The sequence below is a fragment of the Venustampulla echinocandica genome (genome assembly GCF_003357145.1).
Source record: "Venustampulla echinocandica strain BP 5553 chromosome Unknown scaffold_2, whole genome shotgun sequence".
Lineage (NCBI taxonomy): Eukaryota > Fungi > Ascomycota > Leotiomycetes > Helotiales > Pleuroascaceae > Venustampulla > Venustampulla echinocandica.
Window position 1 is genome coordinate 3,610,337 of NW_022474207.1, and position 27,842 is coordinate 3,638,178.

Genomic DNA, 27,842 nt, shown 5'->3' on the forward strand with positions numbered 1-27,842 from the left:
GGGTGGGACAGCATAACAAACGACAGACATTCGATAAGCGACAGGCTTTTGATATTTGAGAGGATGTTCGACGTGCAACAAAGCCATGTCCTAGCTTCCTATATAGTGATAGGAAGTATTTTCGTTGCATGTCGAACTGGGTGGGACAGTATAACAGATGACAGACACTCGATAAACGACATATGTCTAATACATGGGATATATTTGATATTTGAGAGGATGTTCGACATGCAACAAAACTCTTTTTCCGATCCCCTTAATAGAAAGCTGTTTGTTGTATGTCCAGCACTTGAACTATGTTAATCTGAATTCATCTCGCATCGCCTCGCCTCGTCTCATCCCACTCCCACGCTCGGTACTAATGATGCTATTGAGCCAAAGCCGGTCCCTTCATAGGTCACAATAGAATGCCTTATTTGCGTGGTAGAGGTGCGACCTCCGAGTCCCAAGCGCTATAAATTGTGAGCCATCGAAGACGCTTCATATCCACGGAGGGCACCTACGGAAATATCCACGAGGCCTTGGCTGCGTCACCAGTCCAACCTTCCCCCATTAATGGCAGTAGCGTATCCAGGAGTACCTTGTATCCAGCAGGAGTGAGATGAAGTCCATCCGTTAAGAGCCTTCGAAAGCCTTGGCTATCCCCCCTCTCTCTCGAACCCAACAGACCACCACCTTCGACGTAGTCAGGGGTCAAAGCAATTGCCTCCTTCATGAGAGCGGCCCAAAGATCAACCAGGACAACTCGCTGGTCTTTGAATTCTTCAGCAAGGTCCCGTATGGCCGCGGCATACTGTGCGGTAACGCTTTGGTGCCTAGAAAGAACAGTGTTGCCGCCATCGCGGTCAAATTGTTCTAGTTGAACCTCGTTGATAGGCGGCGGAGTGACTAGAAATATCACTGGATTGTGACTCCTGACTAGAGGATAAGTGAGAATGCCTTTGATATTAGAGCGGTACTCCTCTAGTGGGACATGCTGATTCGCTGAGTTTTCCGGAAGGCGGGAGTCATTGGATCCAAGGAGAATGAGCTACAAGTGTCAGCGTGAAAATGCAACGCCTGAGACATTACGAAACACAACAAAAGCGGATAGTGGAAAACGCAGAGATACACAGGAGAGAAATGAGAGGTAGATGGGGAAATTTCCTGGAGATGGAGCTAGATTAAGCGTAATTCTTTAATAAACCGATGATTGCAGACATAAAAGCGCCGCCTAGTTGGCATCTTTTACTTACTAAATAGTCAACTTTGGCGCAAGATATCGATGGAAAAAGATGCTCTAGAATGGCCATAATATTGCTCGAATTGTATCCACTGAAGCCTCTGTTTTGTCGCTCGTTAGCAACAGTCTAAAGTTATTCAATTTCCAATGGCCAATGATCTAACCTGTTGATGACATCGAGCCGCCTTTCAACATGTTCCGTAAGCGCGCCACCGAAGCAGAACCCATCGCTCAATCTCCCCCCATGTTGAATGTGGGAGTCTCCGAGAAGGATGAACTGGCCATATACGGTTCTCTTGGTCTCCATGTTATGGGAGCGTAAGCAGGGTACTTCGTACTTCGTACCAGGGCGACTTCGAACAGGAGTGGCTCAAGGCTCAAGACTCAAGAACAGCAGTGAAGCCAAGACAAGGTATCTACTAGTAGATATTCAATGTAGGGTTAGAATGACGTCCTCAGCGGATTGCCAAGTTCCCAAAGCTTGCTGTTGAGTGACTGTGTAGCCTACGATGAAGAGCTTATCTTTCTAGGTATTTAGTACTTTTTCATCAGATTATGAGACAAATCAAAATGTACATGTACTGTACCTTTGGACCCCTAGAACCGAGGCTGGAACCCCAACTTTGAAGCGATATTATTGATAGTTTGCCCGAATCTTGGCCCGCTTGGGTTAGAGCGTACAAGTACATGCCCGGTCTAGTCCCCTTGAAGTTATGCATCCATCGTATCCGCATCGTGGGAGGCTGACTCCTCACCCAGGGAGGTACGAAGAGCCTACCGGTCAATAATAACAAGTAAACAAACACATGCTCGCAGAAGACACCCCCTTTAAAGTTTCCACAACATCCAGCAGCTCGCCCCTGACCGCATCTCCTCTCCACGCGGTGGTGAAGGATGACACTCCTGCGCAGAGACACTCGCACGCCCTCAAAGCCTCGTGATACGACGGTTCCCCGTAGCCTGGCTGGGCGTGCAGCCTTGGGGGTTCCACGAGGCCAAACACAGCGTAACTGGCGGTGCGTAGCACGGAGGGAGCCGATCTGCACCGCCAGCTACGAAGTACGAGCACCGATATACATATTGTACAAGCACCGTCTTGTCTCCATAGCAATATCACCACCGACGCTACAGTGCCACTGTACCGACGGCTACTTCGTGCTGTGTACTGCATTCCCCACAGTTATCCCCATGAATCCAAAGTAATAAACTGCTGCATTACGGCCTACTCCGATTACCTGTACGAGATCACGACCACGATTACGATCGCGATCACGCCCCATGCCTTCTTGTTGGCCCTGACCCCGAGCTTGCTTCTCTCCCACTCTCCCTCATGGCCCTGCTCCTCCTCCTCCTCCTCCAGTACACTCATTTTGGCTCCCTACATGATCCGAGTTGCGCGCCTCCCATTCCTCCATGTCGTCCTCCCGGAAGAAGCCCCCAGCAACAACATGGAGCGACCTCAGCATGACGCGAGCACATCCACCTGAATCGGCCGAATCTTCTAATCCATCCTCACCGACCCAGAGGTTCTCCCGCACACAAAGCAGTTTAAGTAACGATGAGAGGACACCGCTTCTCCCGAGTGCCGGCCGGTCTCGAATTCGGGTTCAGGATATGAACAACGCCAGCAGCAATAGCAATAGCAACAACCCTCCGAGTACGAAACCCCATCTCTCACGACATGCGAGCCACAGTGGTAAGCTTACCTAGTTTGCTCCCACCACATCATATAGTTCTCTCGACTGACCCTGCGCCCCTATAGGAAGTCTGCGAAGTGCGCGGCACCACAGTCGAGCAGGATCGTGGAGCCACCGACTAGTCGGGGCTCTCTCCAAAAATGACTCTATGGTGGAATCCAAGAGTGGCCTCAATGCAGACGACCGAGTGTGGTACGACCAGTTTACCTCGACCGACTGGGTGCATGACAGTATCGCCGATGCTTATCGAATAAAGGCGCTTCGTAGCAGGAAGGACATACGAGGTCGTATTAAGGCAGCTTTCGACGGAACGCAGGGCTGGATTCTAAGTGCGTTAGTAGGAATTCTTACGGCATGTATGGCCTATGCTGTGGATGTCTCAGAGGCACCGGTTTTCGACTGGAAAGACGGCTACTGCATGAGAGGTTTCTTCATTAGTGAGAGGGTAAGTCGTGGGTCTATTTTGCCCGGGGAATCCCCTCCCAGACGCGCGAACTTTTCTCTTACAGCGTGCCTGTTCAGCCATATTGGGGCTCGGCATGATCTTATCCGCTCGAAACTTTCCGTCGAGCATGCTCATACCTACGCCCTTCGCTCAGCTAGCACGCACATGTAGCGGATTTCATGACCGTCTACCCAGTGTGTAATATATGACTGACATAATTTCTAGCATTGCTGCCCTGGTGGAGGACCCTGCGAAGCCTGGAAATCCTGGTCAAACTACATCCAAATTTCCCATGTCCCGGAGTACATAGTTGAATTTGTCATTTATGTCATCTTGGTCGTGGCATTTTCAACACTGGCCTGCTTACTTACGCTTACGACTAAGACGGTTGTGCCATCGACATACCACCTTAGCACGCTTGATGAGAACCTTGCTGCGGAATCCATAAAACCAGGCCAGCAGCATGACGGAACGTCTAGCCCTAACTCAAATGAAGTAAAGTCAGAACCTATGATTTACTACTCAGCTGCGGGAAGTGGCGTCGCTGAAGTCCGTGTCATTCTGAGCGGCTTTGTTCTCCACGGATTTCTTGGCGTGAAGACCCTGGTGGTCAAGACTGCTGCGTTGATATTAAGTGTTGCCTCTGGCCTTAGCTTGGGCAAAGAAGGGCCCTTTGTCCATATTGCAACTTGCGTGGGCAACATTGCTTGCCGGTTATTCGCAAAGTATGACCGCAACGATGCTAAACGTAGAGAAGCCCTTTCAGCAGCTGCCGCAGCTGGCGTTGCTGTTGCCTTTGGAGCTCCGATAAGCGGAGTTCTCTTCTCTCTTGAAGAGGTTGCATATTTCTTCCCAGCGAAGACCCTATTCAGAACGTTCTTTTGCTGTATTACGGCAGCACTGTCGCTCAAATTTCTCAACCCTTACGGCACAAATAAGATTGTCATGTTCGAGGTCCGCTATTTGTCGGACTGGAAATTTTTCGAACTCGGCCTGTTCATTATAATCGGTATGCTTGGAGGAGCCTGCGGTGCTATCTTCATTAAAGCATCACGTTCTTGGGCAATATCCTTCCGGAAGATCCCAATAATTAAAAGATGGCCTCTTGTTGAGGTCATGTTGGTTGCCCTTTTGACCGGACTCGTCGGGTACTGGAATCCATACACGAAACTTTCGGTTGCAAAGTTGCTTTTTAACCTCGCTAGCCCTTGTGACATGCCGAAGGCAGACGCCATGGACCTTTGTCCAGGGACAATTGATGAGATATTCCCGGTCGTCAAAAGCCTAACTATCGCATTCTTCATTAAGGGAATTCTCACAATCATCACATTTGGTATTGTAAGTTAACCCTCTAGATCTCTTCCCTCTCCGATGACCTGTTTTCTTCGTCAAACAATTATTTTGGTCATGGACAGATTGTTAATATATGATATAGAAACTCCCAGCGGGAATTTATGTTCCGTCTATGGTTGTAGGTGGTCTCTTGGGACGGTTGGTTGGTCATTTGATGCAATGGGTTGTCCTCCGATTCCCGGATTCGGCTCTCTTTGGAGATTGTGCTGCACATGAAAGTGGCGCCTCCTGTATTACCCCAGGTGTATACGCCCTTATTGCGGCTGGTTCCACGATGTGCGGAGTAACACGATTGTCGATTACGCTCGCAGTCATTCTGTTTGAATTGACGGGGAGTCTGGATTTCATCCTGCCATTTTCTCTGGCAATTTTGGTGTCCAAATGGACGGCCGATTTCATGGAACCACTCAGTATCTATGTGAGTCGCCTAGGTCATTAACCGTTGGGTATAGTAGCTAACCGGACGCAGGATCTTCTAACAAACATGAACTCTTACCCATTCCTGAGCAACAAGCATAAGCCGATATTCACCTCGAATCTCGAGGATATTGTTCCTCGTGTGCGGCGCGAGAGGGTCATCGATATCTCGAACTCCCCGTTAGTAACTGCAAGCAGTCTCCGAGCTAAACTCGAGGTCGTGCTCAGAGCCGGGGAAGTCGATGGTGGCCTGCCTATCATCCGAGATGAGATTCTCGTGGGCCTGATCCCCGCACCTGATCTAGAATTCGCCCTAGATAATTTGGATGATGAACCTGGTACTCTCTGCCTAATGGCAAAAGTCCTATCACTTGATGACTCGGATGATGAAGCTGAAACTGATCCTACGGATTTCACGCCGCATATTGATCCTGTAAGTAGCCAACCTTCCTCTCCCACTCCCGTACACCCAATCTATCCAAGCCGATGGACGCTAATGTCCGAATTAGGCGCCGCTGGCACTCGATATCAATTCACCCATGGACCTTGTATACGAATGTTTTGTCAAATTAGGCTTGAGATATGTTTGTGTGACTAGAGAGGGACGGTTCGCCGGCTTGGTACGTAGACTCCCTTTCTTCCGTAACTGAGACTAACAAACATCTTCCAGACGCACAAGAAAACATTTGTAAAATACATCCGTGAATTGGAAGAGAAAGAGGGTCATATTCGACACTAGAGCGAACATTTGCATTTTTATTAAAGCATTTTTGGAGGTAATTTGTGGACTGCGTTCTCAGAATTGCAGTCTTAGTTTGGTGTTGGGAGTTTTGCATACGCATTGATATACTCATTTCGTACCCCCCACGGGGCATGTAGGATAGGATGCATAGCACCTAGGAAACGCAATGGTTTGCGTGGGATGGATAATTGTTTTTTCCCTGCCAACACATTTACACTGGGCGTTTCCAGTTAATTTTAGTTGGCTCTTGGTTAGAAGAGTAGTGGAAGCATACCGAGAATACGCTCGAGATGATGGAAGAGTTATCGTTTTTTTGGGTATTTTAGAACTGAGAAATTGGCCTTAATGTCCACTACGAGGTGGGAGAGTTGAAAATAATAGATGTCCGAACCACTACACACGACTGAATGAAGTGATCTAAAACTTATTATCGAGCTGTTAGTTCTTTTTAATCAAAATTCCATGTTCGCTGAATCGTTTACTTGAGATGGATGGAGGAGTCACCATAGTAGGTAGGACCTAATATATTTTAAATTAAAATATGGAAAAACTTGGCTTAGAACTCACTTACCCCTGACATAAGCAAAATAGCTTAACCGTAATACGAACCCAAACACTCTCTTAACTCCATAATCCAGAAGACCTCTGAATTCAAACCAACGCTTCAAAATCCCCACGGTTCTTCGCTCCACCACAAACTCCCTACCTAATCCCCGGAATACCAACCCAAGTCCTCTTCCTATACTGCACATACTCATCTCCGAAGAACGCCACCAGCAATTCTTCCTCGCCCTCGATTCTCCTATCGAAAAACTTCCATAAAACAAACGCATACCCCATCAAGCAAACCAGATTTCCACAAACAAGCTGTGTCCCAACAGCCCACCAGAAATATCCGAAATAACTAGGGTGGCGCAGAACGGAGTATAAACCCTCGGTGACGAGACGGTGGGTGGAGCGTTTAGTGTGTGCTACTATGTGGGAGAAATTACTGCCTGCTTGAAGCATGGCAGTTGCGCGGATTGATTGCCCTAGCAGAACCAGGAAGAGGCCGAGGAATAAGCATATGTAGTGGAAGTATGCGGGAAGAATGGGCGAAGGGTAGACTAGGTGCGAGACGAGGCATTCGAAAAGTGCCGCGGTGTGGGCGATTGTGTAGGCCGAGCCATTGCTTGCGAGGAGGAAGGAGGATACGCTTGCGGATGGCGTATTGGTTAGGGCGGTGGTGTAGAATTCGAGGAAGTGGAAGGTCGATAGGCTTGCCAGGAAAAAGGGGAGGCGCCAGAGAGACGTGGATTGGGTGAGGAGGTAGAGGGTTACTGTTAGAGAGATAGCCAATGTGAGGCCTAGGAGGAACGAGCGGAGGGCAATGCCCGAGAGGGATTTAGGCTGGCCTGGGAAGAACAACTGTTCGTAGGTATTGATTGCACTGGTGATTTCGGAGGTTGAGGTTATTGGTGGAGCTGGGGAGTTTCTCGATGAGCTTTGTGGTGGTGTTGGGATGTGTCCTAGGCCGCCATGGTTCATGAGAGACGCTGCCTCGTTGAAGGGATTTCGTCGTGCTGTCCGCGTTGCATTTCCATTTCCATTCTCGTTATCTCTCCAGCCACTATTCCCCGATGCCACTTCCGCAGACCCATCTATATCCAATCCCGCATCAAATTCAGCTTGGTCGTTGCCAACTGGGTTGTAGCCTTCTGTTGGTAGATTCGAAGCCATGTTCAGTGAAGAGTCGAACCGTTCATCTGCCGGATGTGTTGTATGTCTTATTTGGCTATATTATCATAGCTTATATATGAGGTATAGGATAAAGGGCTCGAGGGGAATGCGGAAAGTTGGAATTCTTTATCTCTTCAGCTTGCATCTCCGGACAGAGAATCCAACCTTGGAGACAAGGCTGGGGGCCATAGCTCTCGGCGAGACCCGACCCGGAAGCCGGCATGCCACCGGGGTTCTACCGAATTTTACCAGTAAGGCTGTGCCAGGTCAACCTCCACATACGTACATTGCGGAGTAGGTATGTAGGTGGGGGAGGCGGTAATATTAAGAAAAGCCAAGTACTAAAAAGGTTCAAGTACGAAGCGTTGAAGCCAGATGTCATAAATAGCCTTCCCTCGTACTCACCGTCAACTCGCTACCTACCTACTAAACTGTATTTCTAACCCTGAAAAACATGGACGATATAGAGAATGACGCTCGTATGGTGCGGGGAGAGCTCTACCATGCCTTCACACCAACGTTAACGGCCAGACGCAACAGATGCCATTTTGCCTGCGACAGATTCAATCAAGCAGGTGAAGCGTCCCGGAGACGGCTGGTGGAGCTTTGGAAAGAGTATGTGGAATCCTCAAGTCGAGCTTTCATAGTCAATGGACCATTTTACTCACTCAACTCTAACGTATTATGTGAGCAGTATTGTCGATGATAAGACCCCATTGCCTCCGCCAGGAGCGACAGAGGAAGAAGAGATGGAACTACTTCAAGATTATCCTTATATTGACGGACCCATCAAAGTCGACTACGGAACTCAGCTAAGGTATTTTATAATGTCCCTCAGACTCCCCCTCAAACTCCAGACCAGAAAGTATAGTTACGGGTACTCATTGTTAGTTAGGGTTGGAAAGGCCGTCTACATCAATTTCAACTGCGTATTCCTAGACACCTGCTATATCACTATCGGTGCCCGGACGCTGATCGGACCCAATTGTTCCTTCTTCGCCGCAACCCATCCTCTTGACCCTTTCCTCCGAAACGGAATCAAAGGCCCTGAACTCGGAAGTCCCATCAATATCGGCGAGGATTGCTGGTTTGGCGGTAATGTTACTGTGGTTGGTGGGGTTACTATTGGGAGGGGTTGCACTATCGGTGCAGGAAGTGTAGTAACCAAGGATGTCCCCGATTTCCACGTTGCGGTCGGCAATCCAGCCCGCATAATTCGGAAGATCGAGCCCAAGTACCCAGATCCTAATTTACTTCCTGGGGGAACAGACACATCGGCGGATTCCAAATCTGTGCTAGGTTCGTTGGCTTCTGGCCCTGCCTACAACCCAGCCCCTGGTGAAGGGTCTGCACCGTGATAAATCCTGAAGGGTGCGGTCCAAACGCACCTTCATTCCCGAAGATTTCTGGTGTAGCGCGTCATTTGAGCGGCTTGTCGTTAGCGAGGTTGTGAAGGACCAAATGAAGGATCCCGTGCCCGTTTTCAGTATATAGCAACGGTACAGCGTCTAGATATCTAGCATCATGCGACTCGGGGTTGGGATTTCGACATGGCGTTGTCTCGCGATAGTTGTTATCCTCGGAATTCACAACCCGCCTTGTATAGAGAATGAAGAAAGGATCAAGACCAAAACATTGGTCAGTGACCAAACGAATGGAATCCATGTTGACATCCTGAAATAGCCTGCAGTATAAACGGCCCCGAGACTGAAGACAAGGTCAGCAGGTATTCCCGTTTGAGAGGGTGTCGTAACCACTATCGAGGAGACACCGCGTTGAAATAGCTGCGATAAAGGAAATATTATACTGACATCAAGCCGACAATACTGCCCGCCATCAAAGCTTCGACTCCTGCAATTAGAATATACACCAATGGTATAACCCACACGTATTGCCACGCATGTTTTCCTTTCCCAAGTTGCATCAAAACCGCCCAGGCAGCCGCAGTGCCATGGAAGACACCGAATATAATGAGTGTCCACAGCAGCGTGTGTCGCCAGATGTCATAGGGAAAGTAGAGATAATTGGCCTCTCCTGGCCTCGCTTTGTATGGCCAGTAGAGCGATGGGAACGGTGGAGTTGTATAGTCCAGGGGGGCCGGATTTTGGAGGCGTGCGCTACAACTATGTTAGCCCGAAAAATAGGGGTTAAAAAAAGATCTTCATGGGATACTAACTTCGTCGTCATCTTGGGTCTCTCCGCTCAAAAGTGGTCAGCCTCGCGGCTGCGATATCGATGTTTGAGTGGATGTTGGCACCAGTGTGCTGTAGCTTCGGAATTTGAATCCACGCGAAAGGCTGAGAAGATGCCTCGGCTACACCCGCGGTTGTTCGACCTCGTGAAACCACCATACAATGAACCACCTACAACAAACAACACAAACCACCGCTGCAGATGATATATACAGCTGATAACTATGCCGGCGGATCGTCTCCTTAATACTGTGCTCCGCGCATACCAAGCAGCACCGAATCCAGAGCAAACCCCCAAAATCCTCTCGAGCACAACCTCACTGCTCACGACCCTCTCCAACCCGCTAAACGTCACCCTCCTCAGCTCACATCTCCTTACAGCGCCTGCTATCTGGAACCAACTTGACGGGCTTCAGACAAGTTTCCGAATCATCAGCGTATTCAATACTGCTGCCATCACTGTTCACAAGCATCAGCGGGAGGGCCGAAATGTCAAACCATACGACGCGTATCAACCAAGACTAGGAGGAGGAATCCCCCCCGATGACTGGGCAGTCGCTGTGGTGAAGGGCTTGGATGATCGATCACTGAGATGGCAACATGCGTTGGTCATTACAGGGGTTCTACTGGGGATGGAAGGGCAGCAAAGACATGGGCTATCTAGAGGACTGAGAGAAAAGCTCGAGAACGCCTTGGTGACTGCTGTGAATCTGGTGTTGCAAGACCCGGCCAGTACTGGGAATCTGGGGATGACTTCCGTTGTCCTCGCACTCAATCATGCATTTCCACTGTTATCTGATAGTGTCAGGAGGCTGTTGAACTATGATGGTTTAGTCATGAATTTGATCACCGCGATGACATGTATCGACGGATATGAAGATGGAATGTTCCTCGAGTCGATCGACCGCGATGTTCAGCAAGTGCCAGGCAACAAATTTGACTGGTCCGCGAAATCTACATCGTTCTTACGACTGCAGAACGTTGCCTCGAAGCCTTTAATCGCTTCAATGGGGCCGCTGTCGAGGCTCGTCTCACATGCAGTTGAGCATATGATCAATCCAACCCGCACTATTGAAGTTCTTGACCACCTACTTGTCTTCACGGGCAAGATTTTGGCAACCTGGCAATTGAACAAATTATCGGAACTCGACCCTTCTGAAGAAAACACTTTCCTCACACCAGAAACTCTTCGAGTTACATTTCCAGTTCTCTGGCAGGTCCTTAAGACTGCTATGTTTGCATCAGTAGTCATTCTACAGGCAATTATCTCCAAAGCACTCCTCGACCCTCACCTATCCTCAAAAGAAATTGCACCAGCAGTTGCTTCGAAGTCTCTCCTTGCTCTCCGGAGTATCCACTTTATATCCTCCCGTATGGGATCGAATACCTTTTCAGCCTATACCTTCGTTAACCTTACGTCTATCGATATTCTCAGCCGCTTCCCTCTACAATCTAGAGACCTCCTAAAGACGATCTACCCTCCTGAAGCAGGCCAAATCCCAATGCAACCCTTACAACGCAACCACGACCTCTTTTACCTTAACACGGCTGAACATTTCACCCTAATCCTCTCCCCATCAGACGCTGAGTCTCTCATCGTCGTCCCCACATCACCGTACCTCAATCCAACCGCCAACGTCCATCTCCTCGAGATCTTCGAAGCTGCCCACAGCTCGATGCTCGCCGTGCTGGCGGCACCACAAAACGGCGCTCTAGCAACCAAGATTCTACCATTTTACGTAGAATCCCTCTTCAAGTCCTTTCCCACGCATCTTTCGCCCCGCCAATTCCGCTTTGCATTCAAAACCCTGATGCAAATAACTACACCTCCAAGTCCGCTCTCAGCCACCGAGCAAAATCTTGCAGAAACCTTACTAGAGCTCCTATATCACAGAGGATTACATGCACCAACCGCCCCTCTATCCCCCACTGCAACAATTAAGGGCGACGAGGATGCACAACTCCAACCTCCCACACCACTATCCGAACAAGCCGTATTATTATTAACCCTCCAAGACGCGTTACCAAATCTCCCGCTAGTATTATTGGAGGAATGGTTACCGCATGTTGCAGGTCTTCTAAATGCGGTAAATGATGCTGGGATGAGAGACTATTGTAAGAGGATGTTCTGGGAGGTGTTAGAGGGTGGCGAGATGGATGTTGAAAGGAGTGCTGTTTGTGTTGCTTGGTGGGGAACGAGGGGTGGAAGGGAGAGTGTGCTGTTCGGAAGTACGGCGAGTGAAATCGAAGCAGGGCCTTTCATGAGTGGAGCGCTGGGGCAGAGGGAGAGTAGACTATAGTACGATCATCTAATGAGATATATGGGGTGTAGAAGGCTGACCTAGAGGATTTTTTAAAAGGATAATCTTGTTAATTACATCACTAAAATGGCTAGTGCTATATACCGTATATATGTGTGGTCTATTCGACCCCTAAATACTTCGTCGTTCACCTATATACGGAGTACCCGCCCCAAAACCTAACGGTACCTCCGGTAACGCTTGGCATCAACCCTTGGCAGGCACCTTCGCACACCCTTCTCGGGTCTCAAAGGGGGAATAGATCAGTATCATTGCATGTACATATAGTAGCATATAGGACTCTTCCAACAGCCTCCCCCACCTACATGTTCCTCCCTTCCACGTAGAGCGAAGGACCAAACTAACCAACATTACGGAGTACGAAGTATAGTAGCTCTTAACGGTTAGACGCATAATGACGTACGCAATAATCCTGGTACAAGATCTTGGTAGGGATACAAGCGGTCGATCGCGTCATATGCATGTACCAGGGATCAAAACAGGAGTGCGCGGGGCAGCAAACGCTGTCAAAGCAGGAGCAGGGGGTGAGGGGTACTTTTCAGCTCGGCAGGGGTGAGCTGTGCTCCAGACCGCATCTAACAAGTTGCACGAAGATCATGATACATTGTAGAACAATATGGCACAGTAGGTCAGTTATCATAAATATGGATATCATTACTGTGATCCTAGCTACCTAGCTACTTCTTGTGTGCAGTCAAGGAAACGAAAAGAAATCCCTCACAAATCGTACATCGAGTTGTGTCTCAGTTTAGTAGTTGTTGTTTCCGCCAATCCCACTCCCGGAGAAGTCGGTGTTGCCCGCCTCTGCCCTTTTGCTCTGGCCCTTCTCCACCAAGCCCTCGTTCTTCAGCATGTTACCGGCCTTCTCGAAAACCTTGCCGATCGTGCTATCGCCCCCCGTCTTGTTGTTGTCGTCAGAAGAGCCGTACCTGTCGGAGCTGCTGGTGTTGGTGTTGGATCCACCGTAGCCGCCGGCTGTGTTTGATGAACCATAGCTATCACCGCCCGTCTTGCGGTCACTTGAGCCATATGAGTCGGAGCTGGTGGTGTTGGATCCATAGCCGCCAGTGGTGTTGCCGGTGGATGAGCCATAGCTATCATCACCAGTGGTACGGCTGTTCTTTGAACCGTATGTGTCTGAGCTGGTGGTGTTGCCGGTGGAAGAGCCATAGCTATCACCGCCCGTCTTGCGGTCACTTGAGCCATATGTGTCGGAGCTGGTGGTGTTGGATCCATAGCCGCCAGTGGTGTTGCCGGTGGAAGAGCCATAGCTATCATCTCCAGTGGTACGGCTGTTCTTTGAGCCGTATGTTTCTGAGCTAGTGGTGTTGGAAGAGCCATAGCTATCGTTGCCAGCGTTGCGGGTGTTCGAAGAGCCATAGCTATCGTTGCCAGNGAAGAGCCATAGCTATCGTTGCCAGCGTTGCGGGTGTTCGAAGAGCCATAGCTATCGTTGCCAGTGTTGCGGGTGTTCGAGCCATAGCTATCTGAGCCAGTGTTTGAACCTAAGGTATCTTCGCCAGCGCGGGTGTTCTTCGAGCCGTAGCTGTCAGAACCAGTGTTGGACGAGCCATAGCCGCCGGAAGTCTCGTTTCTGGTGTTTGAACCAGTGTTGTTTCCAGACTGTGCAGCAATAGATGTTAGTAAGTCTCATACGAGTAGACGGAATGAAATGCCAATGATGGAGAATGAAAGTGGTTGGGAAACTTACGCCATAGGTGTTATTTCCTCCACGGCCAGTGGACTGAAGACAGCCAAGTTAGCAAATGCATGAGACAGTTACGAAGCACATCAAATGCCGTAAGGTGAAGATATTGAAGGCCTTACACCGAGGTTATCATCGCCATAAGAGCTCTAGAAAAGGAAGCTTGTCAGCAAAAGCCATAGAACTATAAGAGAGTATATATCGGAACTTACAGTGGTGTTGTCGTTGTAGTTAGACATGATGGGCTAACTTTATCGGATTGAAGAAGAGAGAGTTGGAAGAGTGGTTTTGGAGTAGGAAGAGTAGATAGGTTCGAGATGCTAGAGCTTGGGATGAAGTAGAAGAATCAGGGAGCTGAAGCTCTTATACCTTTCCACCATGAAGGGGGGTCCGCCTCTGACTCGAGCTAGATAATTACCCCTCATCTGCAGCAACGCGCAAACAGGAAAAGGAATTTGTAGCCCCAGTAACGCCCATTCCGTGTGCGATGGGAGAAAAGGAATGTTGCGTCATGTCTTCATATCTGGCCTGCCACACCCTGTTTCCCAACCTCGAGCTGTTTCTGGATGCCCCGAATGAGCCTGCCTAATCCCAAAGCACGCACTCGGATCTACAATCAAATCGCTCATAACGGATACAGGACACAATTGGGATCCCTGGACATTGTTTCTCCTTGACTAGTATCGGACTATAACTGTAGGGTCTAGCCTGTCGGGCTTCTGTCGGTGTCGCCGCAGCATAGCTTGTTTTTGCCCCGCGGTGGGGAAATAGCTGGAGCAATTGACGCATTCATTCAGCTAGGAAGGGGGGGCCAGGGCATTGCGAACATTGCATGTGAGACATTAGTAGTGGGGGATTGGCGAAGATGCGCGAAGTAGTGAGAATAGTTGGCGCGTTGCGTAGTAGTGCGAACGGACGGGGGAGAGCGATAGTGGTAAGTTCCTAGTGCAAGGCTGTGTGCATCAGCTCGAATGGCAACACCGAAGCTCCCCACGGTCGTCGCCCTTCACATCGTGGCTACGGTGGCGGCAATTGGGGCGAATCACGTGCGACACAGGGCGCCTGCAGCATGTATCAGGCCTCTTGGGGTTGAGTTGTTTGAGTAGTTGACGGCTTCAGCTGGCCTAGCATCAAATACAATAGTAGTATACCAGTAGATAATACTACGATGCAAGCCTCCCGTCCAAGTTCCAGTATCACCGAATAGCCGCCAATTCTTCCGGCAGCTGGGAAAGGTCTCCCCAGTAGAATCCCCCAGTGGCAATCTCGTGTTCCTGAATCTGACCAGATCAACGCCATAACTTACACAGATAACCAAACCACCGGTGGATCGCCTCATCGCACATATTTGCTGCACCGCGCGTTAGCCAATGGTCAATTTAGCTTCTAAAACAGAACTATCACTAACCTCATAAACCGCTTGTGGAAGTCTGAACGTAATAGATCCTAGATTGGAGATTAGCATATCGCCACAACTGTTTATACTTCCCGGGATACAACTCACGTTGATGAATTCCTTCTTCCCCTTGTCATCCGTCCCACGCGCTTGGTTCTTAAAGATCACATCGTCGTCCCATCTAAATCTCATGTCAGCAAGAAATACTCCATGTTAACAACTCGAATGACTTACCTGCGCTTGACGTTGAAATCGGATTTCGGGTTTAGCAGGGGGTTGCCAAGTGCAATATCATGTTCCTTTTCAGCTTCTTCCGCGGCGGCTTTTTCTCGTTCCTACACCCCTCAGCGTTAGATATGCCATAAATCACCATCCTGAAAGATCATCCCATACCTCTTGTTCCCTTTTCTCAGCCCTTTCCCGTTTGATTTTCTCCAATTCTCGCTGGAGTTCTGCCGTCTCGTCTTCGTCATCATCACTAAAACCGTCAGCACTTCACTCCCAGGCATCAGCAGGACAATTGTTATACCTGTCATCCTCACTACTATCGTCTTCGTCATCATCCTCTGAGTCCGCATCAATATCCCTAGTCTCTTCCAATATCCGCCTCCGCTTAGCCTCAGGGTCTTCATCCTCGCCGCCACCAGCCTCGAGTTGGCGCTTCGCAGTAGTCGTCAACGGTTCTGGCGCATCTGCTACTAGAGTGGGTCCTCCTTTAGTCTTCGCGAAGTGTGCTGCCTCAGCTTGAAGTAATTCGGCTCGAAGGTCGCGGACCTGGTGATCTGCATCTCCGCCTTGACCGGCTTGCCTGCAAAAATGTTAGAACCTCAACCCCCAACGCGGTGACTAAAGCTTACCGAACTTTCAACTGCGTATGAGCTGGTAGGAGACGTTGATGGTATGCTGGCCCTCTTTGGGCGTCCTTTCCCCTTGCCTGTTCTGGAGTTAGTCGCGGTTTGCATATGGGTGTTCGAGCTTCCTTACGGGGTCGAATGTGGGTCTATGAGCTGCGAGATGTTAGCCAGAGCACATTAACAATATGCCCATATCGGAATCTTAAGCACATACCAGTAGTCATGATTGCGGCGTATTCCTAAATTCTTGTAGGGCGATTGCTCGTGATATCCAAAAGATATCCAGCCTCAGCAAGATAACCGCAGCCTTCAACGCTAAGCCTATCTGAGCCCACCGCCCAGAGTTCTGCCGCATGAAATTCCTCATGGGCTGAAGAACCACACCTGCGATAAACCCCACCTCCAGCAACATACACAATCCAAATATACAACCATGCCACGAGAAGTTGAGCCTTCTCTAAATGAGAGGCAATTCTTCGTTAAAGCGCTACAAGAAAACCTACGGATAGATGGGCGGCCGTTCGATCAATTCCGAGCCCTTGAGCTGGAATTCGGTGATGAATATGGAGTCGCGGATGTACGGTTAGGGAAGACGAGGTATGTATTTACAATTATAACTTCAAAAGGGGGTTTTGCGCATCTCCCATATGCAGCCTGTTACCTCTACATATGCCATGTACTAATGAACATTTTCCAATCTAGAGTGCTCGCAAACATCACCGCCGAAGTAACAGCTCCCTTCCCAGACCGACCTTTCGACGGCCTCTTCACCATAACTACCGAACTATCCCCCATGATCGCCCCATCATTCGAAGTAATGCGCCCCTCAGAAACCGAAGTCCTCCTCTCGCGCCTCCTGGAGAAAACCCTCCGTCGCTCCGGCGCCCTAGACACCGAATCACTGTGCCTAATCGCAGGCTCAAAATGCTGGTCCATCCGCGCAGACGTGCATGTCCTCTCCCATGACGGAAATCTAGTAGATGCGTCGTGTATCGCAGTTCTTGCTGCGTTGCAGCATTTTAGGAAGCCGGATACGAGTACGGAGGGGGAGGAAGTCACTGTCTATACGTTGGCGGAGAGGGAACCTGTGCCATTGAGCTTGTTGCATTACCCGTACTGCGTTACCTTTAGTTTCTATTCGGACCCAAATGTAGCCACGGCGGGTGAAGGGGGAACTGCCGAGCATCAAAGCGAGGTTGTTACGCTATTAGACGCCACGCTGATGGAAGAGCAGTTGAGGGAGGGGTCTGCGACGATTGGGATTAATCGCCATGGAGAGGTGTGCCAGATTGCAAAGTTGGGAGGTGTGCCAGTTGATGCTGTGGCATTTTTGGGATGTGTACAAATCGCGCTGGTAAAAGTAAAGGATATTTCGGCGTTTGTGACTAGGCGACTAGAAGAAGATGCCAAAAAGAGAGATAAGGGAGGGTTAATGGCCGAGCTTAGGGCCCAAAACGATAGATGAATTACAACTATAATGATTAATGAAGATAAGCTAATGTGGGCATATGCGGTCTATAAAACTATGGTTTCACAGCATTCTGACTAACGCTGCCATACTTGGCTTGCCAGGCGAAGAAGTAGAGCAGAGCTCCCAGAGGCTGTCCAATAAGCGTGAATGAAACCCAAAATATACAGTTTCCTATCACCCTCCCGTTAATACCCTTCATTTTCTCTAGTGGCGCTGTCATTGCAATAAGTGGGAGTTGGGCAACCATGCCTAGGAAGGCAACACCTGCGTTGAGTCAGTAATTAAATTTCCAGTAGTATTCGACGTTATAGCAATAATATGCACTCACCGAGGATGTTATGCGTCGGTATTCCTACGAGCAATTCGTGTAAAACTCCCGAAAATACAAATACAGCAATACTAGCCGAACCAGAACTCCAACCTCTCCCAATGAGCGGCGAGAAAACATGCCGTTTCATGAATTGATAAACAGGCTTGTTCCATGTCCTCCAATAAACTCCAAGACTGGGGCTGTTCCACCAATCCGTATAGAATTCCCGATCCCCAAATCTCATGACTTCCGCCAATGCATTTAGGAATGACTGGAACAGGGCGAAGAACCCTGCTAGCCAGATCACCAAGCTTATTGTGGATAATTTCATCAACCGTTCCAGGATGGATGGCAAGTCAAGGGATGCCATTTTATCCAATGAGTTTTGTAGGACTGGCACAGCATACTGCGCGCTGACTATCCACATGAACACGCCTAACCCAAAGACTTCAACGAGACGCTTGGCAACGAATACCCATCGAATTTTGTCTGTCCTTGGGTATACGGGCTGGTACACCAAGGTTGGCGCCCACCAAAAGTACGTGAGGTTGCTGAGTGTGGCATTCTCAGGGTATGGACACTTGCTATATATCTCGGGAAGAGCATCTTCTTCCCGCTTCGAGGGATGCAAGTATGCGTGCCGGAGATCTCGGTTCGTGAACGCGTAGGATGCAGTCTTCAGCCATACGATAATGGCGTGAATTTCACTCAATGTCCCAATTAAGGGATGGTGGATGAAGAAATAGACAATGACAGAGGTGATGAGTAGGCAGAATGTGATATTGATGCCGTGTATCCAAGCGATTAACTTCCATGTCGAACTGAAGCGTCGCTTTTCCTCGTCCGATGCAACATAGCTTCCTCCAGGTGTAGCTACCCCGCTCCGCCCTTTATGGGCTTTCAAGGATGCTCTTGCATGTTGGGCGGCAGCCAGTTCGATAACGTACGCAACGAAGAGATGGCATGGGATTAGAAAGTATAGGGCGGCCCCGAGCATAAGATCTTGCCGTCGATAGTCGTGGCATCGTATACATATTAATACACCATACTGTTACCCATTAGCTCGAGCCCCCCAAATAATATACTCCAGGACACCTACCTTCTTAATATTCTCGATCATTAATCGCAGGTTCCCAACAACTAAGGTATAGTCAGCCTACAAATCCCGCCATCCGTGTACCAATGGCACCAATTCAGCGTACCCAGCACAATGATCATCAAATTCCTAAAACCGAGAAAGCTTGGGCTTGCCTCCGAGTCGTGACTGAGACATGATGTTTGTGGCTTCGTATGCGCAGCAGCGACATGCCGATATTTCTTTTTGACGTGTATTCGAATAGGAGCAAGAGGTTGAAGAGTCGGTGGTGGTGGCGAGTCGCGATTGGTGCTGCGACTGCGCTTGACATGTGAAGGCGCAGATCGTTTGATAGGCGTATCGGGGAGGACGTCTGCGCCCGTAACCTTTGCTGTATCTATGGTGGTGACCATTTTACTGTGTCGGTTGAGGAGGACATGAAAGAAGTTGCAGAGGAAAAGAAAGAATGTACGCAGAGACAGGGACACGAGAAGAGGAATGCAAATGGGACGGGGAAGGCGAAGTTCCTCCTGGCCGAGCCGGCCTCATTGAACCAAGGGAGCAATAACTGCACAGTAATAAACCAGGCGCAAACTTATCTGGGTCTGGAAGCCAAGGGGGCAACGGAGCGGGGCAGGATGGGAGGAGCAGGGAGAGAGGTTTATCAGTGGCCAATGAGTGCGTGTAGAATGAACATAAGCCAACAGTACAAGACGAGAAAGCAACGGGGAAGAAGTTATATATAGAATATTAAGAGAGAGACTGAAACTGTTGGATTGTAACTTCAATTCGGCGGGAAAAGGGTTGCCGTGCAACAATAACGGGGTTCTCTCGCTGCCATGTCCGAAGTAACAAGTATAATAATAGAGTACCGAGCAGCGTTGGTTCCTTGCTTGATTACGTAGCTCGTAGGAAGTCGGGACAGGGTGCTCGGGCATAAGCGACCCGTGGGCGCTAGGTGAAAACATTATCCGAGTCCGGGTTTTGGGAGCCCGCTGAGGTAAGATCTTACTAATATTCCTCCATGTACCATACCAACGAAGTACGTCGATCTGCTTTTATTATCTACGTGCAAGCCCGCCGCGGTACCTAAGGTAATGCGACGACAACGTGATCGCTGCTAAACACCATTTTTATCACAAACCACATCTCCCGTGACGGGCCCCAGTGCTCATCCGCCAACACCAAACCAAGGGCATAATCATTTCGGCCACCGGTCTGAACCTAACAGCATCCCGCCAGCACCGTCAAGCATGACGCGGTAGTGAGAATGGCATACGAACAGCGCGGCGAGCGCGACTTTGCTGCTCAAAGGGGCGGTGGTGAAGGTGGCGGTGGAGCCTTTGAGGGAGGAGGAGGATTTGGCCGAGGACGAGGCAGACGTGAGTTCCAAAGATTGATTGATTCGTTCCCCATACGCATGCTGGCCCAGCCCCGAGTATCTATTGCGAGTCACGGCTAGACTCTAGCTAGACTCTCGCCACAAAGGCAATGAAGAATCTTATACCAAACACACCATTATTTATTTCATTTTCGGTCGAGTCTTGTTCCAGTATCTTGTATCTCTTTGTCCCTTTACCTCTACTACCTTTGGACCACGTGATTGACCCTCCCCCTCCCCTTTCCCAAGTTATGATTTTGAAGCAAGAGGGCATAACCAAGGCTAACATTAGAGGACTTCAGGACCTGTAACTGATTATGGCTCCACCATGGTTCATTGGATGCGCAATCGCCAGCCCAGATTCAAAGGAGGGTACCAAGGAGAGTTTGAGAGACCAAGCCCGAGCTACATCATTGATGTAACACCACCTCTGATCTTGAGATTAATTAGTAGATCATACTAACGTGCCATAGATTCTACCCCCTCTAGCCCGACTCCAAAATCCCGCAGACTCGATACCATCTCGGCATCTCCATTCTTCCCTAAACAAAATAAAGCACCCCGTCAATGTGGTACGCTGGACACCAGAAGGCCGACGATTACTCACCGCTTCCAGCAGTGGAGAGTTTACTTTATGGAATGGGACTGGTTTTAATTTCGAGACCATTATGCAAGCACATGATGTAGCTATCCGAGCCTTGTCTTACTCGCACAGTGATGACTGGCTCTTGTCAGCTGATCATGACGGGATCATCAAGTACTGGCAACCCAATTTTAACAATGTCAAGGTCATTCAAGGACATAGTGACCCTATACGAGACCTTGCCTTCAGTCCGAACGACTCCAAGTTTGTCACGGCCTCGGATGACTCTTCGTTGAAGATTTTCGACTTTGCCGGAGGCATGGAGGAGTCCACTCTCAGTGGTCACGGATGGGATGCAAAAAGCGTTGACTGGCATCCTACCAAAGGACTCCTTGTTTCTGGATCGAAGGATCATCTTGTCAAGTTGTGGGATCCTCGGACGGGTCGCTGCTTGACAACTCTCCATGGCCATAAAAATACCATTACAAAGACTGTATTTGAAAGGGTCAGAGGTCAGTGTCTAGCAACTTCGGCACGGGATCAAGCCGCACGTGTTTTTGATCTCAGGATGATGCGTGACATCGTTTTGCTCAAGGGCCACGAGAAGGAAATCTCGACCTTGACTTGGCATCCAATTCACTCCTCGCTTCTGAGCACTGGTGGAGGCGATGGAGCATTATTCCATTACCTTCTCGACGAACCAAATACCCCTCCTGGCGTGGCTCCTTCTGTAGCGCCATATGACACTCCTGACCCATCTATAGCCCCCGCCCAAACAATATACCCAGCTCACAAAATTTCCTACGCTCACGACTTCCCTATCTGGTCACTGGACTGGCACCCCTTAGGTCATATCCTCGCATCCGGTTCAAACGACCGGGTCACCCGCTTCTGGACGAGAGCACGTCCAGGAGATGTAGACACCTTCAACGACCGCTACCATATCGGCGAGTCAGCGGCTGAAGCCCAAGGAACCTGGGATCGTCGCGGAGGTCGGCGACAACGACAGGAGGAAGAAGAGCAAGAAATGGAAGACGAAATGGAGGGACTGGTTGACCAACAAATGCCATCAAAACTCCCCAGTTTCCCAGGCATCCCCGGCCTACCGCTTCCACAATTTGGCAAGGACGGCAGTACTGCACTGCCTAAACCCCAAATTCCAGGAATGGGCGGGGCTGTTCTCCCTCCACCTCCTCCTTTCGGCGTGAGTGGTGTCAATGTACCTCCGCCCCTCCCAGGCCTTGATCCCAATAACCCTCCCGATTTCGCAAAACTAGCAGAGATGATGAAGAAAGCTGGCCTACCTCCACCCCCGCCTCCAATGGCCGGCGGACAATCGCAGTTTGCACCTCCGCCACCGGGAATGCTTCCTCCCGGCCTATTTCCACCTCCCGGGAATTTCCAGATCCCGCCTGGATTTCCTCCCCCTCCTATGGGTGTACCACCACCTCCATTCCAAATCCCTGGTATGGGCGGGGGCCAGGGGAATGAAAACAATCAACAGGACAGCAGTGCTGCTAGTGTGAGGAGACGAGGCCCGTTGCCAAGTCAGGAGGAGAGTTTGAAAATGGAGCAGAGGCAAGGGAAGTATACTCGGTCGAGGTAGTAGGAGCCCTACGATAATGGGGAGATGTCCAACAGACAAAGTAGAGATGGCAGGAATATGGGGTGTCTGGTCTGGCGTTTCGTTAATTGACGGCTGGAAGAGGCATCTTAATAGGAATTACCGTCTCATCTGTACTTTTTGTAACAAAAGCTCTTAGAAATTCTTTATCTCATATGGGGATCACGAAACAAGAACACGGCATCTGGATATAAGTTTGTGATCTGTATGTATGGTATATGCTTGGTGACTATATAGTCCTAATGCTACAATGCTAGATATATGCACTCCAAGGCAATATGAAGCTAAATAACACAACAAAACGGCAAAACGCCAAGGTACCATGCCACCACCACGCTACTATGCTGCTATCCTAAATTCACAACCCACTCTAGCCGCCTTGGGGTAAAACAAAAACAACTTTACAATGCCCTCGCGGGCTATTCCAACTCTGTATATCTATACCGTATATCCTCCGATATCATCTACACACCCAAACTCATCATAAACTCGAACTCCCCGTATTATTCCTAGGACTCGTCCTTGTCGGCGCGGTCACAGCCTTCTGTTCCTTCCCAAACGCCTTCTGCTTATCCGCATACTCCTTAATAACCAACGCACAAATCGTATCCGCACAAAGCCTCTTCCGTCTCTGCACGGGCAGCTTCGTCGCAAATTCGAGTCCGCTGGCCCTCTCCACTGCTTCCACCGGTACTTCGAAATCCGTAATCGGCTTCTCGTTCGGTATCGGTGCATTAGGCAGGACGAAAGCACCTAACGCGACGGGTCCAGATGTCGTCCCATCCTCGGCGAAGATAACTTTATAGAAATGCGTTGGCACGGCGATGTTTGGTGGATTCCCGATGACTTCATACGAAACGCGCCATTTTCCATCCGTAGTATCGCGTTTGGGCAAGTACAGTGGTCCCGTAACGATGCGGACAGATGGGTATTTAACCGTCAACCTCCTGCAGAAATCCTCGAAATGCGCCCAGTAATCCCGGTTGAATCCCTCTCCTACCTGGGGACACATATTTGACAGATAAAAGGTATCGTTCATAGCTTCCTGGCTCCATTTTGCGTCCGCAGCAGGAACCTGATGCCCTCTATCGTAGCCAGAGCGGAAATAATCTTTTAGTTTGCCGCGGAACTTTTCTGGGACTGCGCTGTCTTCGACGAAATTGCTGTGTTTGCGGTCCCCATTAGAGGTGGCGAGGGATGCGGGAGTTATATGTTCTGCTACCCAGCTGGGGTTTCGCAGTCGCCGGTCGAAGGAGGATACCAGCGCAGAACGGGTTGCGAGGTCTGCCACTGGCCCGGGGAAACCATATTGAAAAAGTCCCGTGGGGTCGACTGGAGGCAGTATAACACCTTTGTTTCCTATTGGGATCGCGGCTGGGACTGTTGCTGGGACTGGTGCGGGAACGGAGATTGTGGGTGTTGCAGAGACAGACGTTGATGGGGATACTGCTGCCGCTGCTTGGTTTTTTTTCTCGGCGCGTGTAGAATACATTGCGACCGTAACGCCTGCTCCTGTAGCTGCGCTGACGGCGGCGATAACTGCGATGGTGGCTTTAGACATGGTGAAGAGCGAGCCCCCGGGGCTGGAGAGAACTAGAGGGTATTTATTTTGGCGGGGACGAGCAGCTGGCTGTTGTAGTCACGAAGCATATAGAGACGCGTGTGAGAAGTTCGAGCAGGTGTTGATGGTGTAAGTCACGGGCCAATAATAAGTGGGCAGAAACCCTTGTCAGAAGCCGGTTGAATCTCGGGGTCGCAACAGTCTCGAGGACGGTGGGGACGAAAATAACTCGCGGGCGTGGTGTCACGAAGACATACGAGACACGATGTGTATCACCAAGATCCGCTGTCCCAGAGACCAGGTCGATACGTATATCACGAGCAGGAGGCTCAACTTGGCCCTTCTGACAGCAATACTAACAACGCAGTCATCTCCACGGCGGGAATGGCCGCGCGTGGTACCGTTTACTGTGCCTGTTGTCAAGTACCCATCGTACCCCCCGTACTCGCCATGTTCAAGCATCTGTCCCTCTACACCTGACCGAATCTGCTCTCTTCATATGCCGCTTATATGGAAATTCAAGCCGAGGCTCAGTTTCTTAACGCCGGCCCTTGCGTAGCGGACATGGAGAAAGATTTTAGCTATTCCTGTTGAGTAGATGGAGATCCTCGTTGCTAAGCTATTATCAAGGAGATAAATCCGTACTACGTAAGTAACGAATAGATTCGCTGATCATCCCCTAAACTTATTGCATACTCTCGTTCAACGCCGGCTATTTCTTCCCCTTCTTTTTGTTCTTCGCTTTCCCACCTCCCGTAGCCTTCTCAACCTTCACACTACCCGCCCCACCAGCAAGCTCCAGAGTTTCGCCCACTTCCTTGACGACACCTCCTTGTGTCAAGTCTGCAGCTTTCTTCTTCCCTCTCTTTCCCTTCGKCCGATACGTACTCCTATCTCTCAGCGGTAACCACCTCTCTGGATCCAATTGCTTGCCTTCCTCGAAATCCTTGGGCATCTTGCTCTTCCGTAGCTTTTGCTTCTTGGCCGGTTTCTCCTTCTCTTTCTCCGCTGCTTCAGCCTGTCGCTTCTTGCTTGATGTTTGGGAAACAGTAGGCAGGGTTGGGATTCCAGCCTCCTCGAGCGCAGCAGCGTCAACGCCGGAGATAAGACGAGAGACAGGGGAGAGTTTTTCTAGATCAGGTGAGACCTTAGATAGCTCGGTTGTAGCATATGAAGCGACGAAACCTGCAATCGCAGTGCGATCATTGGGATCCTGTGCCCGAAGAGAGGAGAAGATCTCCCCGGCAGCGGTTAAATCTACTGGATCCGAGGACTCTAGAAGCGACGTTCCTGCTGCTCGAAGTAATGTAGGCACCTTCTTTGATTTTCGCCTCCAGTGGGAAGCAGCTCTGCCTAACTCGGTCTTTATAGGTGCTTTCCGACCTGAAACCCGGTAGAGGGACACAGCGAGCGCAACAAGACCGGGTGCAAAGCGCACATCTTGGTCAGAAGGAGTAGTCGATTGCTCGAGGCGTTTGAAAAATGTTTCCAAGAGGGTGATAGCTGATCCATGATTGTTCGTTAGGATGTAAAGTTGGATGATGACAAGAATAAGTCCGACGTCGCTTGGTCGTTTCTCCAAAAGCGGTAGCATTTGCTTGAGAGCAGCCTTTCCAGCCTCGGATTTTGCGTGAGCGGCAGCGTTGAGGACGGAGAGGCTGTTGATGAAAGGAGATATCGTTGGGGAGTGCGACTTGCTAATGATGGACGCCGTACTAAAAGCTACCCCGGAGTACTTGAGGGACTGAAGGTCAATAACATATCTATTCCTCCGTAATATGCTCGACTGATGCTCGAAGTGGTTTTCTCCATGTGCCAACGATGGGACCGAGTCGAAGATACGCTCGGTCATGAACGGATTGTCATTCTTCGTAGATGCAGCCAAGGAGTTATTCTGGGCAATGGCTCGGGTAGGCGGCTCAGGAACACTATAACAAATTAGTAAGGGGTCATTCGAGGATGGTCGATATCATACTCAGCAATGTTTATCATCCTCTCTAGAGCTGCAGCCTCTTCTAGCTTCCCCAGCTTTGTGAACACGTAAGCTTGCTGTACCATAATGGGCAGAACCTCAGCCCTCTTTTCCTCATCGCCCAGCTCATCCAGGGCTTCGCACAAATCTCTCGCCCTCTTCAATAGCACACTCCCAGCGGCCATGTCTCCTCTTGCAATACACCCACAAGCAGCATTATACGCGGTTTCAAAGGCTTCAAGATCTTCCCGGCTGGGCTTCTTCCTACTGGGCTCAACCTTATCTCCATGGCCCTGCCATTCCAACTGCGCATCGACGGCGGAACTGTTGATCCTTAAATCGTTCTCCTCGCCCTCGATTGCTGGTGCCTGTCCACTTAATTCATCGTATATCCTCGCGGCATCCTCGAATTTCTCCGCGCGATAAGCCACTTGTGCAGCGACATGCTTCAGGCCTCTCCTGCCCCCTTTTTGTGCCAATTTCTCAGCTTCGTCAAGCTGGCCGGTTTTATACAGGGCATATGCCTTTTCGAGTGCGCAGCGCTCTGCCAGCTTGTCTCCGCCGTCATCGAGGGCCCGTAGGGCATCATGGAAGCGATCAAGCTTCAAGAGAGCTACTACTCGAGTGTGCAAGGCGTCCGGATTATTTTTTGAGGATCTTAGAACGGCATTGACGGCCTTCAGGACTTCTTCATGGTCCTCAATCGTGGCGCCCTTCAGAAGAGAGGTGAGCGTTGCCGTGGGGTTGGAGGCCATGGCGGGAGATTCCTATGGTTTGCGAGGCAGTGTGAATAGATAACTACCGCACTTGGCGCATAGCGTGTCGTGCAATACTGCAATATTCCGAGTAGTACCGCCTGTGAATATTCCAAGTGCACAGGTTTAGTCTATCGCCTTACTTCGGGGGTGACGTTGAGCGTGAATGTTGGGGAGCCTGTGCCATGGCGGGGCATTTTTGGTGCTTGTGGCCTCTGAGCCTGAGGAAATGTTCAGTGGGGGATTCGCTTCCCGTGGCACCACGCCAATAGCAATGCTTGGAGCCGGACAGGCACTTTGGCTTTCGACATAGCGTTCCTTAATAAGGCTCTAAGGTGCTAAGTTGCTAATAAGTTGCTAAGTTGCTAACTATCTAGTATCGAGGCACTAGTAGGTTTGCCAACCTACAATATCTATTCTGTCACTCTTTGCTTGATAATGCGTGCAGCCTCCAGCCACAATCCGAAGCCCTTGCTTGGGCTTGGCTATCCCGCCGCAAGAGCAGTTCTCTTGAAGCGCTCTGTCCACAGCTGGCTATAACCCGGGCAAGCGCGCGGGCATTAACCAAGCCCGCAAGCAGGCCTGCAACGACAAGACAAGGGGACAAGGGGATTGAGCATTGCCGCCGCCATTGACTCGTGTTATTGACAGTTGCCGCTGCTCCCTCAATGGACCTGCATCGATATGGCTGAGACTACTCCGGTACAATCCTTTTGGCTGTTCGCTAGGGCGTCCACCCCCCGCCATCCATGTCCCGCGCTGTAACTCCAGGCCCCCAGCCAGCGTCAAGCTCGACAAGGCTGCTCTGTTGTGCTCTGCTCTATTCTGCGCCATGCTGCTCTGCTTATCCTCCCTCTGCTTTGGACCTTTGGTCATCAGTCCATCGTTCAAAAGCCCATCTCTTGCGGTTATCCCACAGTCTGCTGAACGTATCCAAGTTTCACGGCCGTTAGGCTAAAGGCCGTCCAATACCTTCGTTTCAATTCAGCCAAAGTAAGCTTGACACGCTGGCCATCGTCGCCATCCCCATCAACACCCCTCCCCCCC

The 27,842-nt window shown here is 50.0% G+C and overlaps 11 protein-coding genes across 11 annotated transcripts; 5 read left to right on the top strand and 6 right to left on the bottom strand.

The window, feature by feature from the left end:
- Positions 1–412: 412 nt before the first annotated feature.
- On the bottom strand, positions 413–1,529 carry BP5553_05580 (putative IAH1 Isoamyl acetate hydrolytic enzyme; the record flags this gene model as incomplete). The annotated part of the gene is made up of 4 exons (XM_032014203.1): positions 413–452; positions 504–1,030; positions 1,236–1,323; positions 1,387–1,529. 4 exons carry the CDS (start codon positions 1,527–1,529, stop codon positions 413–415), a joined length of 798 nt encoding a protein of 265 aa, XP_031870803.1.
- A 1,106-nt stretch (positions 1,530–2,635) lies between these two features.
- Positions 2,636–5,873, top strand: BP5553_05581 (putative voltage gated chloride channel protein; the record flags this gene model as incomplete). The annotated part of the gene is made up of 7 exons (XM_032014204.1): positions 2,636–2,918; positions 2,985–3,364; positions 3,590–4,702; positions 4,800–5,135; positions 5,187–5,567; positions 5,644–5,754; positions 5,805–5,873. 7 exons carry the CDS (start codon positions 2,636–2,638, stop codon positions 5,871–5,873), a joined length of 2,673 nt encoding a protein of 890 aa, XP_031870804.1.
- A 705-nt stretch (positions 5,874–6,578) lies between these two features.
- BP5553_05582 (Protein-S-isoprenylcysteine O-methyltransferase) lies at positions 6,579–7,595 on the bottom strand (the record flags this gene model as incomplete). The annotated part of the gene is made up of 1 exon (XM_032014205.1): positions 6,579–7,595. The coding sequence occupies one exon, from the start codon at positions 7,593–7,595 to the stop codon at positions 6,579–6,581; it is 1,017 nt and encodes a 338-aa protein (XP_031870805.1).
- A 454-nt stretch (positions 7,596–8,049) lies between these two features.
- BP5553_05583 (uncharacterized protein) lies at positions 8,050–8,953 on the top strand (the record flags this gene model as incomplete). Its single annotated transcript, XM_032014206.1, has 3 exons — positions 8,050–8,210; positions 8,290–8,412; positions 8,491–8,953. The coding sequence occupies 3 exons, from the start codon at positions 8,050–8,052 to the stop codon at positions 8,951–8,953; spliced, it is 747 nt and encodes a 248-aa protein (XP_031870806.1).
- Positions 8,954–10,011: 1,058 nt separating this feature from the next.
- Positions 10,012–12,087, top strand: BP5553_05584 (uncharacterized protein; the record flags this gene model as incomplete). Its single annotated transcript, XM_032014207.1, has 1 exon — positions 10,012–12,087. The coding sequence occupies one exon, from the start codon at positions 10,012–10,014 to the stop codon at positions 12,085–12,087; it is 2,076 nt and encodes a 691-aa protein (XP_031870807.1).
- Positions 12,088–12,856: 769 nt separating this feature from the next.
- BP5553_05585 (uncharacterized protein) lies at positions 12,857–14,052 on the bottom strand (the record flags this gene model as incomplete). Its single annotated transcript, XM_032014208.1, has 5 exons — positions 12,857–13,228; positions 13,288–13,731; positions 13,820–13,852; positions 13,936–13,962; positions 14,026–14,052. 5 exons carry the CDS (start codon positions 14,050–14,052, stop codon positions 12,857–12,859), a joined length of 903 nt encoding a protein of 300 aa, XP_031870808.1.
- Positions 14,053–15,148: 1,096 nt separating this feature from the next.
- Positions 15,149–16,287, bottom strand: BP5553_05586 (uncharacterized protein; the record flags this gene model as incomplete). The annotated part of the gene is made up of 9 exons (XM_032014209.1): positions 15,149–15,164; positions 15,222–15,259; positions 15,318–15,390; positions 15,444–15,544; positions 15,603–15,687; positions 15,739–16,017; positions 16,067–16,143; positions 16,194–16,216; positions 16,278–16,287. The coding sequence occupies 9 exons, from the start codon at positions 16,285–16,287 to the stop codon at positions 15,149–15,151; spliced, it is 702 nt and encodes a 233-aa protein (XP_031870809.1).
- Positions 16,288–16,496: 209 nt separating this feature from the next.
- Positions 16,497–17,528, top strand: BP5553_05587 (Ribosomal protein S5 2-like protein; the record flags this gene model as incomplete). The annotated part of the gene is made up of 2 exons (XM_032014210.1): positions 16,497–16,660; positions 16,766–17,528. The coding sequence occupies 2 exons, from the start codon at positions 16,497–16,499 to the stop codon at positions 17,526–17,528; spliced, it is 927 nt and encodes a 308-aa protein (XP_031870810.1).
- A 58-nt stretch (positions 17,529–17,586) lies between these two features.
- On the bottom strand, positions 17,587–19,332 carry BP5553_05588 (Uncharacterized protein; the record flags this gene model as incomplete). The annotated part of the gene is made up of 4 exons (XM_032014211.1): positions 17,587–17,798; positions 17,863–18,892; positions 18,944–18,984; positions 19,047–19,332. 4 exons carry the CDS (start codon positions 19,330–19,332, stop codon positions 17,587–17,589), a joined length of 1,569 nt encoding a protein of 522 aa, XP_031870811.1.
- An 857-nt stretch (positions 19,333–20,189) lies between these two features.
- On the top strand, positions 20,190–22,489 carry BP5553_05589 (Uncharacterized protein; the record flags this gene model as incomplete). Its single annotated transcript, XM_032014212.1, has 3 exons — positions 20,190–20,301; positions 20,603–20,718; positions 20,774–22,489. 3 exons carry the CDS (start codon positions 20,190–20,192, stop codon positions 22,487–22,489), a joined length of 1,944 nt encoding a protein of 647 aa, XP_031870812.1.
- Positions 22,490–22,988: 499 nt separating this feature from the next.
- BP5553_05590 (putative endonuclease G, mitochondrial) lies at positions 22,989–24,068 on the bottom strand (the record flags this gene model as incomplete). Its single annotated transcript, XM_032014213.1, has 1 exon — positions 22,989–24,068. One exon carries the CDS (start codon positions 24,066–24,068, stop codon positions 22,989–22,991), a length of 1,080 nt encoding a protein of 359 aa, XP_031870813.1.
- Between the last annotated feature and the right edge of the window lie 3,774 nt (positions 24,069–27,842).